At 40.2% G+C, this 13,229-nt stretch overlaps 1 protein-coding gene across 1 annotated transcript in view; it reads right to left on the reverse strand.

Annotated features, from left to right (window-relative positions):
* abca2 (ATP-binding cassette, sub-family A (ABC1), member 2) overlaps positions 1 to 13,229 on the reverse strand; it is a 56,541-nt gene that overhangs the window by 24,706 nt on the left and 18,606 nt on the right. The window contains exons 2-14 of the mRNA XM_076165131.1: positions 12,849 to 12,942; positions 9,497 to 9,608; positions 8,094 to 8,257; positions 7,470 to 7,591; positions 6,444 to 6,557; positions 5,058 to 5,234; positions 4,641 to 4,862; positions 3,630 to 3,997; positions 2,603 to 2,762; positions 1,919 to 2,047; positions 1,609 to 1,776; positions 909 to 1,005; positions 113 to 286 (exon numbers count right to left, since the gene is read on the reverse strand). Coding sequence (XP_076021246.1) covers positions 113 to 286; positions 909 to 1,005; positions 1,609 to 1,776; positions 1,919 to 2,047; positions 2,603 to 2,762; positions 3,630 to 3,997; positions 4,641 to 4,862; positions 5,058 to 5,234; positions 6,444 to 6,557; positions 7,470 to 7,591; positions 8,094 to 8,257; positions 9,497 to 9,608; positions 12,849 to 12,942 — 2,101 coding nt within the window. The remainder of the gene's footprint in view (positions 1 to 112; positions 287 to 908; positions 1,006 to 1,608; positions 1,777 to 1,918; positions 2,048 to 2,602; positions 2,763 to 3,629; positions 3,998 to 4,640; positions 4,863 to 5,057; positions 5,235 to 6,443; positions 6,558 to 7,469; positions 7,592 to 8,093; positions 8,258 to 9,496; positions 9,609 to 12,848; positions 12,943 to 13,229) is intronic.

Below are 13,229 nucleotides of genomic sequence, written 5' to 3' on the forward strand. Positions count from 1 at the left end.
TTGTACTTCCAGCTATCGCAATGGTGCATCAAAAAAAATATAACCATATGCATTATGTATTAAATCCATGCTCACATCTCCCTTGTGGAAGTTAGGCATTCAAGAAACATACCTTGGATCCAAACAAAACCATAGAGGAAGTAGAATTTGCCCCCAGTGTTTGGCCCCGGCCGCCAGTAGGCCCGTCTGATTTCATTGGTTTTCTCTGTAAAGCTGGAGTTTTGTCTAATTTTGTACAGGACGTGTGGTGGCAGGGAGCCATTTCTGTTAGTCTGGAAAATCACACCTAAGAAAAAGAACAGTAATTGTCAAGGGGTACTGTACAGATGGCTCAAGAAACCAAAAGTCATCATAAAACTCTGAGTTCGAAGCCAGTTTCTGAATAATGCAGAAGCTGTAGCTTGGTCGCCAACTTAAGTCTGTTTGATCATTGGGAATCGTACAGTAGCAAATCTTTTTTACTCAGTGGATAAGCTTTTAAATTGTTACGTCAACCAAAAAGGTCATGGATTTTCTGCATTGGAGAAGAGCCGATTAAACTCTAATGTGGATTTGTATCCAGTGGCATGATTGGGCATTTTTCAATATTGGTTTTTACCTTATTCTTAATATCTTAAAAATCTTCTCTTTTTCAGAATGGCATATTTATCCCATGATAGACATGAGTTCATGCTGTGACAAATAAAGCAATTAGGTCACTATAGTTTCTCTTTTTCTCTTGAGTGTAGCACAGTGGCGGCGGTGTTAAACACGTTTGAATGGATGTTGGGATTTGAATCTCTCTGAAGACATATTTTCATTAAGTCACAGAGGAACAAGAACTACAACCAGGATTTTCTACTGCACATGCATTTGTTGGACCCATGGTCACAAACTGATACAGTTGCTTTGTTGTGGCAAACACTCACTGGCAAACACAGACACATTATCTTGGTAGGCTTGGTTTAAGGTGTAGTTGACGATGCTGTCCTCATCTGGAAAGCCCTTGAAGATATCCACGCTAACCTTTAAGCCAAAGACAAAGCAGACATAATCTTCTATGGCAGTGATGACTTCCAAAACTATTCTTAGAGGATGACTTCCGAAAGCTATTTTTAGAGCTGAGTGCAATGACTAAAAACTCCCTTTACAGCATAGTCTGCATGGTTGCACTTGGATCAATACGATAGTGTTTCATTGCCTTTTCCTGTCTGTAAACGGTGTCTCCAAGCAATTAACACATACTGTATGAATGAGCAATGTAATATACAGGTATACGATCATATTTGATGGCAACTGACGCATTTAATTTTGACATCCATCCTTGATAAATCTGTGTCTATTATTTGTTAGCGTCAACCCAATACAGTACTGGGCTGGTGAATTTGGCTGTTCCCATACACTGGACATAAACTTGGAGGGGTGCAGCAAAATGATGCACAGCCCCCCAGTCTATTACAGGGCTAATGGTAGATCAAAAAACAATAAATGTACAATCAAGTACTACCATATCCATCCTATCAGGGGTGGATGGCAATGATAGGCTTGTGTCATGTATTTATTAGAAGCCCACTGTTGCTCTGGCTGAATGATGGATCCATATGGCCCATACTTTGACACGATACAGACCTTAGACATGAAGCGGGTCCAACCACAGGCAGCATTGTCAATGGTGTCCAGCTGCTCCAGCAGGGTGGAGGTGTTAGGCAGGCTGTAGTTTCCCTCCAACAGACCCTGCATCAGCTCACTGTCTGTGGCATTCAGCAGCTCTGGGTGCTGACGAAGCTCTGAGGACAACTGCAGAGCAAACAGGAAGCGTAAACTCACAGCACACTGGGCTTCGGGGGAAATGCTGATGAAGAGAGGGACAGATACATTTCCATATATTTATTACAATATACATTTACATATCCATTACCATTCCTTTATCTGATTGTACCTGCTGTAGCCATGCCAGGTGATTGTGCAGCCTGCCTTCCTCTAGAAAAGTCCTGAGGTGTGCTGAGATGTTGAGCCAGACCCCGGCATAATGTGTCACATTCCCAACAAACGCAAAGGTCTCATTTGCCTAAGAGCGAAAACAAGTGAAGAGTTTTATCTTTATTTCTCCCTATTGTTTTATTCATTCATCCCCTTGTTCATGCTGTCTCCATTGGCTGTTCACTTCTTAATATACTCATTTCAACACCTCCAACCTCAGCCACTTACTCTGCAGCCCACATAATAAGATAGGACATCAATTGGGCTACAGCTTATAGTTAGACTGTGTGGTAACCATCTTTAATCATAGAGAACCAGCCTTGCATGCTATAGACCAGATGAAGGCCTAATGCGCATCCGACTCCCTACTAATCAGCAAGGTATGATTAATGTATTTTGCATACAAAATACTGATAATTCAAAATACACAATTCCTTCAGAACCAAATTTGTTCCTTGAATCTACCATAAAACCACAATATTGTATATCTCTGGTGGTGTATTAGAGTGTCTGTTTCAATTGAAGGGAAACTGTGAAAATGCACGAAATTGGACATGGACTCTCTCCTGAGAACAAACTTATTATGTCTGTTGGAATAAAGTACAACCAAACAAGTACATCAAGGACAGCGTTGTCTACTTGCCTTCTGAATCACCTTATCCACCTGGGAGCCAATGGGCGAGTAAAGGATCTTGGGATTTGTAGTCATCAAATGCACCAGTAAACCCAGATTCCTCTGTTCTTTGCTGGTGAAGCCCAGAGAGCTCATGTTTCCCTGCTTCAAAGCCTCCGGCTCAATGATCCTGCAAGTAGAGCCACTGGTTAAAGGCCATTAACTTTATAGCCTTACCTATATTCCCTCTCTCCGCACACAACTAATCTGCCACCTCCAAACGCTTCACAATTTCATCTACTGTTTATATGACACCTGTTACAACCATAGCTGTTAAAATGAAAAACAAAATGAAGCCAAAAAAGAAGCCTCCTCATAAATGTTACCACAAGCTACAGGTTTATATGGTACCCGTTAAGTCAAATGTTACATATTGCAGCAGGATTCTCAGCTTCCTCATCTACCCTTTGATATAATATCTAATGGATGTGTGGATAACACAAAAGAGAGTGAGACAAATGATCAATTAAGGCCCTGTGAGTTAACAGCTGAATATGTTAACCTTACATACAAATGCAATCGATCCTATACCATACATACTGTTAATATTCTATCCTGTCACAGTATGGACCATCATAATTAGTCTCTCTTTGTCCCCTAGAAGAAGGGACAAACATCCTGTGATTATAGGCTTTATTATAACCATTATAATAAACAATCAACACCGGCTTCACTACTACAGTAGATTATAAAACTGCATATTTGGTATTCTGAATTGTCTTTAAATCATGCACTTCATTTAATATCAGTTATAGAACAGCCTCTATGTGGAAACATTTGCAGTAGCTGCACAAAAATATTCAATGTTGAATTTCTTTATACATTTTGGGTTACTTTCGGTTAAAACAAAGTGGTGTGGTGTTTCGGCAAAATGGGTCAAATTTGACCCATTGGGCCATTGGTAAGGCTTAAAATGGAAAAAGGGACTTATGAGGCTTAATGCAGACCTTCTGTGCAGGAGAGTGAACTCAATCTCTACCGTCTTGGCCTGACTAACCTGTTGTTCCCACACAGAATGGGCTGAAGACCTGCCCAAAGTTGCACAAAGGCTGAGAACTGAGAATGAGGATTGTCTGCTTCCTCCTTCCCTCTTCCTCCCCCTCCTTCTGACCCTTCCTCCCCTTCTTCTCCGTGACTTTCAGTCACGTTTGGGCTCCAGGTGGTAGCGTTGAGGGGCCAGGAGGTCATATTTGTTGGGGAGGGGGCACTTCGACCGGCACAGGCCCCTTTAGGGAGCAGGCGGGCCAGGCCAGAGAGGAGATCTACATCTTTGAGAAGCCTTTCCACATCAGCAAGGTCCTTTAATAGGATGGCAAGGTGGGACTGGGAGAGAGGTGCCAAGGTGTTGGCCTGCTCCAGATGAAGCTTGTAGTGGGGGATGGAGGAGGAAGAGAGCAAGTTAGCACATATGCTGTGCTCCGAACATAACTAAAATAACTAACATAACTGTTGTCTCTAACTCACTGCTGTCAAAGGGACTGTCTGAAAATTACACTGACAGAAATGTGGTGTCTTGGCACCAAATGCAGTGATAGGCTATACTCAGTGTTGGTTGTGCTAAGCAGGCTGTACGTCACATTTATCTATATTGGAGAATATTTCAAAACTCTAAACAGTTGTGGAAGCACCATTTCCACAAAGCCAAGGGTCTAGATGCTTTTATCATTTTGCATTTTTCAGAATGTCCCAGACCAGGATGACCAACTTATGTGCACAAGTGCAAAAAGAAAAGGTTTGTGTAATCCTTAATGTTAATGGCTGATGATTTCTTCCTCTTCTTGTGTATTATTCAGAGCACAATTGACAGTTGACGGAAATGCCAATTAATCAAGCTGCATATGAAATGCTACTCAGTGTGTGCAACGTAAAGCAGAGAGCAGAGATACTTGACCTTAATGCTGCAGATGAGAAAGCTGGATATTCCAGTTCCCAAGCATAACTCCCCTCACTGCCCAGGTATAAGAATCAAGTACAATTTGAATGTAATGACAGAGTCAAATTGCTGTACCCTTTCAGTTACACTCTGGGTGTTGATCTGCTCTCTCAGTTCCTTGCTCATCTGCTTGAAGCGTTCCGACCTTTGATTTTCCCCTCCGCTGCAAACGACACTGCGATAGGCCTGTAGCACCGACTGCTGCCTGTCAGGCACCAAGAGGATCTTATTCAGATCACTGGCCTCACCCTCTCCACAGGTGAGGACCTCCAGCATGGCACCAGTCAGAATGACCCCCTGTGAGAGAGGATTTAGAAGAAACACATTTCGGGCAGGTAATGGATTGTTTAGTGTGAATAAATAGAAAGTAGTTGACAGTGTTGTTACTAGAAATCATCACTAGAATAAATAAATCGTATGAATGTGTTTGTGTACCCAATCATTCAGTACAAAACTTTTAGTTTGATACACACAGTAAAATGGCAAGTATACCTCCACCTCCTTCAGGCCCTGTTGGTCATTTTTCTGGTTTCCTGTAACTTCAGAGAGGCCCAAAGCCTGGGACATCAGTTTGAGCAGAGCCTGCCTATGGGCTGCTTTGGTTGGGTCAAGCAAGGCTTTGTGAATCAGGCCTCCATCCAGAGTGTGTAGCCCTCCTAATAGTTTCTCCTGGGAGAGGAAATCAAAACATCACTAGTGAGGAAGCACAGTAGGCTACTCAGTCACATTTCTGTATAGAACAAATCAATAGAGCTGTAATAAGGACGATAAAGGTTTTAAATGTCACTAAGCTGTGTGCGCAAGGGTGCGCGTTAGATAGTTTCTTTGTTTAAACCACATATCAGGACTAATCACAGCGTGTTATGGTTATATGCTGGTAAATCTGTTTCTACGACCATGTCTGACACATTTTGGATAGTGTTCACACTTTTAATGTGGTCAGGATGGATTTCAGTTGTAATGCAATATTAACACAGTGTGTGCCATGTGTGAGGCCTTCAGCTCTTAAGCAACAGTGGCTACATGATACAACATTGTTACTGATTGATTGACTAATTTTGTGTTTTACTCTAGAATCAATGACAATCACCATTACATTGATTAGATTACTGATCACGCCACAGCAAAAAGTGATTGTACCAGCTTTAACTATTAATTAACTTTACAATTAATTACCTGTAAATTAACTAATGCTTGCTACCGGCAATAAATTTGAGCTATTGTCAATTTCATTAGATGGAGCATTGTTGACTCACTCTCTGCTGAGTTTTAGTGACATTCCTTCTAGTTAGTAATCATAATGAGCAAAGATGCTCACTGCTTCAGATTTTGTGTGTTTTCTATAAAGGCTGCTTCCATGAATCATCCCATGACTCAAAATAAATGCGCTGCTGTGAGGAGCTCGTCCTTGTGTGGTATAGTGTGTAAATATCTGCAAGGTCCGCAGAGCATTTTAATTGCAGACTATAATTAAACAACTAATTTATTTACAAATTTAACAAACCCATTTATTTCTCATTTGTTTCTCCATGGATGCTGCCAGGTTGTTTGACAGAGAAGCTGCTTCTCAGCGTAAATGAAACTGCCCACGTAGTAGGAGGTAGGAAATTCTTGTCTTGGTGGACACATTTTGTAAACATCAACTTATACTGCAAAGTATAATTCATCTAAAATTTGGGCTAATATATGTTTTAACATGTGCCCTTTCAACTTCATTCAGTACTGTGTTGAATGTGGTTTAAATAGATATGTTGGGGATGCTTTCATTACTAGTATGGTATGAGTGTACAAGTGTGTGTGTGTGTGTGTGTGTGTGTGTGTGTGTGTGTGTGTGTATTTGCATACACATTAATTTGAGCCTGCATTTTTGGAGTTTACCTCCAGATGAAGGACTTTGTCTCCAGGTTTAGGCCCCAAATCTGTTGTTCCCTGAATCCAACTGTGACCAGGCCCAGCATCTCTGGGATATGTGCCAAAGATCAGACTGTACACCTACAGAACACACACATACAGATAAGCAAATACATACATGAGAGCATCATTGCAAACACATTGTCAACTAGAATGGTACACAAAAATACTTACACCAATATGTGCACAATGTATAAACTCCATATATACATACAAACATGCACAGTCACGCACAAATACACACACATTCAGTGTTTCTCTATCAGTGTGTCAGCAAGCTTAAGACGATATACAAGAAAGTAGTGAATGAATGGAAGGAAAAAAGGACCTAATGGCATGACAAGACAAAACACACACACACACACACACAGCAGATAAGCTGCCAGCTCACTGCCTTCTGAAATGTGGAGCTCTTTTGAGTAAGACGTAAGAGAGGATGTATTATTGGAAACTGACACTGTAGACATGTTGACAAATATTTGTGCAGTAATTAGCATATTCATTTCCTGTTTACATTCCTCTGGAGAGTGGTTGTCGTGGATCAAGCTGTTTGTGTCACACTGTCTGTGAGACAGAAAGCATCCATTTCTGCTACGTTGTTTATTCAATAAATGAGAGGATTTTTGTTTTGTTTAATCTTAAATACACATGTCCATGATATTAATGTATTTTTGGAATTGGTGGCCTTATTGCAGATGGAACAGTGGGTGAAAATTTGTAGAGATATTTGTTTTAAATGTCACAATTAATTCTGTGTATAATATAGTACATTTTTGCGCTTGTGGTTGGATGCTAACTGCATTGCATTAGGTTGCATCTGTACTCTGCTCAATGACAATAACGTTGAATCTAATCTAATCTAATCTAATCTAATCTAAACATGTCATGTTAAAAATGCCACTTGGACAAAATGAACTGAGTAAAAAGAACTGAATAAAAAGAAGTCAACTGAAGTGAGCAATCAAACGTTAAGCAAACTAAAAGTAGACTGACCTCTTTGAGGCTGACTGGAGTGTTGAGCAGCAGGCTGGCTGTGCTGGTGGGCAGAGACAGATTCCTCACCAGGAACTGTTGGAAAACTGATTGGTTCTTTAAAACACTGGCCAGTGTGAAAACTGCAACACACAAATATGCAAGAAATATACATATGTGTTCATAATAAATTTTGCATTCAATATGAACTAAATGCATTAAATGAGACCTGATGGGGTATATTTGGTGCGGAAAGGAGGTCTAATACAGTAACACTCTGCTTCACACTCACAGTTACTCATTCACACTTGGAAGTTATTCAGCACAACCACAGTCTGATTTATCAGCCCCCGATGAGCTCCACAGTGGAGCAGATTTACATGAAATGAAATCTTTGAAATGTCCACAGTTAACCTGCCAGTCTGGGGGCTGAATGATCTAAACTTTCAATTCCAATATTTTCCCCAAATGACATAAGCAGGACACACAGAACTGCATTCATTCACCATAAGCACAAGTCAGTACTGGTAACTTGCGCATAAGAACCATCAATGACAAACAAAGGTTCTGCTCAATTTGATATAATACGCTATAATTTCAATTTGCATCACATCACATCTGGCATCAAAGCAACATCGAGCAGACCTTGGCTGTTGTTAAATGTGTGGTCCAATGGCAGTGAAGTAGAGCTGAGGCTCTCAAGATGCTGCTGCAGGTCCTCCAGCTCTTGGCCCAAACCAGGCCGGTCCGAGGTGAAAAGATGGTTCTGTTCAACCACCTCGCTGATCCGCTCCAGCAGCTGGGTAACACTTATGGGCATACATGGACACAACAAACATTTTCTACACTGCACAGATGATATTTTTTACAAACTTTTATACATTCATACTGTATATAATTAATGACAAAAGAGAGGAAGAGCTGAACAGAAGACAGACGAAGAAATCAGAGCAGACAGTAAAGGGCCAGATGTGACAGAGATGATGGAATGAGACGCAGATTGTGCATTAAGGAGGATACATTTAGAGAGGTTGCAAATCACAAGAGTGAGCAGAGAAAGATTAATTGCTCCTCTACATTCAATTATAGGTAATGATGACTGTTCTGTTGGTTGTTTGGACAGTAATTCTTTCGGACAATTTGCCCCTGTAAATAATGACGTGTGTGTATGTGTGTGTGTCTATGTGTGTGTGTGTGCTTGCGAGAGAGAGAGAGAGAGAGAGAAAGAGAGAGAGAGAGAGAGAGAGAGAGAGAGTGAGAGAGAGACATTTATTTTAAATTTATGTTGCATTTTCAGAACGGGTGTAATTCTCTCTTTCACCCTCTTCTTCTGACACACACACACACACAATGTGACTATTAAATATGGAGCAGATCATTAACATTCCTATTTTAATTGGCTTTTACACAGGACACTTTCCAAAAATGTGCCAGTAATGGGACACCAGGGCGCTTATCAATATTAGTGAAGCTTAATGAATGAGCTTCAGATGTCTTGATGGTACTGTGAAGTTCGCCTCATTTGTAATGATTTACTCCCTTTGACTGTTGGTGTTCCAATTCAGTTCTTCTTCTAGTGCTGTTTAATTGATTGGAAGAAAAAGATCTATATATGAGCTGCAAGCCTCTCCTTTGTGAAAATCACTATTATAATGTAAATGCCACATAAGTCAGCATAACAACATTATTGTATAACAGAAAAACAACAAAACATTCTTTAAACTGCATGTGATTTTGTTTTATGCCTGCTCAAACACCTTTTTGCCAGATTTTGTCATACAGTTTGTTAGAACACTTCAAAGACAAATGTAAACACGCATTAACTGCAGGGTCATCTCCACTATTCTTAATTGTGTTTAATTTGTAATGTATATCCAGCTGAATGCATCCAACCCAAACTCCATGACTGATTTGGAAGTATTGTCTTCTCTATTGCTTACCTCAATGAAGTCTTTTCTTTATTGAATAAACAATAAAAGGAACAATCCACTGACAGGTTTCAAAGAGTCGCTCTAAAAGAAACTTGTAAACAAACAAACTGGACTCACGTTGAGTTCTTGTACTGCAGGAAACCGAACTCATCTCTCTGTCCATCTGGGCACAGCGACTGCATGATGGGAATGATGCCAGCGGAGGTGAGGGGGGCTGCACTGTAAAAGGCTGGAAATGAGGGAAGGAAGAAAGAGGGAAAGGAGGGAAGAAGAGAAGAAATGCAACACAACACAAACAACGATGGGCGGGCAGGTAGGTGGGAGGAATGGTTTGGGATTTTTCATTCAGCGAAAAGCAAAGGAGCAAACCAAAGTGCAACAAGGAAGAAAAACACAGAGAGGGACAGAATTTTTGTTAGAAGCTGTAAAGGAAGAAGAATGGCAGGGGAGCCATAGACAGACCGCAGCTAATGGCCAGAGAGGAACAGGTGAAGACACAGGGCTTTCATCATACTGTGACCCATGATATGTTTCTTCATTGGTCTATAAATGCTGGCAAGACTTGCTTTCAAAAAGAAAGGAGAGAAAATATAAAGTTCAGTTCTTACAAATACATGCAACAGTCCATGTTACCATGGCTACTGTCTGCTGAGTCTAATCTATCCACCCACCCACTAAAACACTCCCCAATATCCTCCAGCTTTCTCTTTTTTTGTATCCCCTTTTCTCAAATGACATAAAGGACTAGACATGTTTTACGGCTGACACATGTAGACACATGTTGTTTTCATTCTGAAGATATGCCCTCCATTGTTTGAGACTTGTATTAAGTCATGTCCCCTTCACTCCAAAATGCTTCCACTTCAGCATTTAAGTAAAGTGTGAAAACCTCTTGAATGGGTTTTATCTGAGAATAGAAACTAAAGCTTAATTGCCAGCACTTACAGTCCTGTTATTAAACCTCAGGAAACTGAACAGATTGTTAGAGACGCTAAGTCTTTAGCCTAACACACATCCAAAGAGCCTATTATTTAAGAAGGTTAAGTAATGTAAAAGTGTTTATTTTGAACTAAAATGTTGTTGCATCGCTAATGAGCATGTAGAAATGTAGAAATGAAGTTGGGTAGAAACAAATAAACCGAGTAAATAAAGTTATTGGCATTTGTCTTCTCTGGCCAACAAGCTGAGGAAGGTCATGACGTCAACGTGTTAAACACACATCTGAGTCCATCATTCAATTAAACCTGGATTTTTAAAGAGACAGAGTTAAGTAGGACACACTGAGTACCATGAATTCCATGGAACAAATAGAAATTAATTAAATGAGTAATCACACACAGTGGCAAACTCAATTTATGTATACGACTGAATCAAACAGAAGCACACACAAAGACAGACAGACAAGTAATGGCTGGACAATAAACCCTGGAAGCAGCATGAAAAAATCTAATTCTGGTTTGTTCCATACAATAATTTTGCATTTGATGGGACCATGGTTTCTTTAAAACGGAAACAGGCATTCTTATACTTCTTACACTATGTTCTAGTTGAAAATCTTAAGTGTATGCAAATCACTTTCCTGTCCTTCAAACAAAACAATCACTTCATGACTGACTATGCAGCCATTTGATATGATATGTGACAGCTTGAGTTATAGATCAGATGTTTCCACGCTGGAGCCTTTGTATTGGTATTTGTACAGGTATGTTCCTCTCTGAGCAGCGGCTAGTGTATTTGTAAAAGCCCAGTTTACTTCACACTTTCTTGTCAGAAAGACCTCTTGCAAAGTTGAAGACGTGGTGGCTAAGGCTCTTCCACACAATGACTTAGACAAATAATTGTCTTTAGCATCAGTGAACTAGGACTGTGCAGATGATGGAGCACAGAGCAAAAGAGACCCAAGACAAGGTGCATCTGACCCGAGAGGAATATAACTGCAATCAGAGGACGATATTTTTCATTTCAACCTCACACACATTTTTTGCACATAGGTTATTGGAAAAGATACACAGACACGTGAACACATCACCATTTAAGATTAGGACATCAGGGTAATTCGAGAGGTATACCACAAAATCGAGAATTAATAAGTAAGCCCGGGAATTTACTGACAATGACACTTACACACTGGTCCATCCAACATGTAGAGACCATGCATCATGCACCGGAAAGAAAGAAAGACACAGATGGAAAAACAGAAAAAGAGAAACAGATTGAAAGATAGACAAGACAGAGGTGGAATATAAGAACAAAGAGCAAAATAAATTGGGTACTACAGGCAACATTAAAAACATGAAAAACACAACTTCCACAAATGACAGGGCAAACATCAAAAAGTTAACTAAAGATACAGAAACTACAACACAGTTGTTGTGGTTGACGAATAGCAAGCTCACACCAGCATTTGCAAAGTAATGTGCCTCTATGAAATGAATGAATAGTCTGTATAGAACCGCTTCACATCTTTATGACTGCAGCTATCAGCCAGCATGACTCAGCAGTGATGATCACTTTCATATTGAAAACAACATCAGCATGGAATTTAATGAGGAGGAGGAAAGAGCAGAAGATGTCATCGTAACACCTGTATGCTAGTGCAGGCCTCCATCCAGTCTCTATCCAGCAATCTCTTACATCCTCTTTCTCATAACTTACAGTATGAAAGACATTGAGAACATCCATCAGCTCCTCCATAGTAGGTTTAACATACACTCAAAGGGGGCTTTTTTTTTTAGGTCTGGGGGGTAATTTCCTGAAAACAATGCACATCAATTCGAACCACCAGCACTACCACATTTGTGAAATAAGAAGTATTTGATTAAACCCACTGTATGTTGCATACATGTGACAGCCGCATTGATCAAATCATGCCTACAGAGAATCCATTACACTGTGTTATAGAAAGAAATTTTAGCACATTGCTTTAAAACAAACAAAAAACACATTAGCAAAGTTTAACAAAAGATTTTATATAAATAAATTACGAGGAAGCATTAATTACACCATAATTTAACCAAGGATTGATTTTAACCAAGTTGATTACTACTTAGAAACATAAACATCATATCTACCTACAAAGGCAATAAATACATGAAAAACCTATTCAAAAAAGATTGTTAATGATGTGGACTCATCCATGGGGTGAGCCAGGAACTAAACAGAATAACCCTCTACGTAACTTGGCTCTGTTTAGGACCCAGCAGATGTTTGTGTGTGTGAGCTCATACAGAACTGATCACAGCGCGGTGTGTGAATGTGTATGCGGGTGAATTCAAAGTGCCATTTTATTTGATTTTCTTGTCTTATTTGAAACCAAAATGAAAAGAGTGTGTCAGTTTGCTGTGCAATGTTTTGATTGCTTTCAATATGCATGTAAAAGGAGAGCAACGTAAGTGTCAGATCAAGTAGAAGAAGTAGCAAACACCCTTTCACCCTAATTGCCACCTTCTCCTGTATGTACAGTGCCTACCTTCTTTGACAGGAATAGCTGGCTTCTTCTGCCTCAGACCCAGGAGGATGAAGAAGAGGACCAGTGGGATAAAGATCTCAAATGCCAGCACCCACTGAAGGGAAAAAGCACAAAGAGAGAAGTTCAGGTGGTATTTCCGATCAACCTGACAAAAGCCAATGTATGCACCCTGGTTGGTCAGTGAATACGTACTAATCAAGTCTAGTCTTGGTTTTCACTGTGTAATTCTTCTACGTCAATTCCCATCTCCCTGCTTGTGTTTCATGCTGTGAGGTAGCTTGAGTTTAGTTTACCGACTGCAAGACATTGATCCATTAAATCAGAGAGCGAGTGTGAAGGTTGTCCAGTCTCCATAGCTGCCACTGCTAAAACCTGCCAGAG

Source organism: Genypterus blacodes, unplaced genomic scaffold (assembly GCF_046128005.1).
Source record: "Genypterus blacodes isolate CSIRO-AG114 ecotype Tasmania unplaced genomic scaffold, CSIRO-AGI_Gbla_v1 ptg000141l_1, whole genome shotgun sequence".
Taxonomy (NCBI): Eukaryota; Metazoa; Chordata; class Actinopteri; order Ophidiiformes; family Ophidiidae; genus Genypterus; species Genypterus blacodes.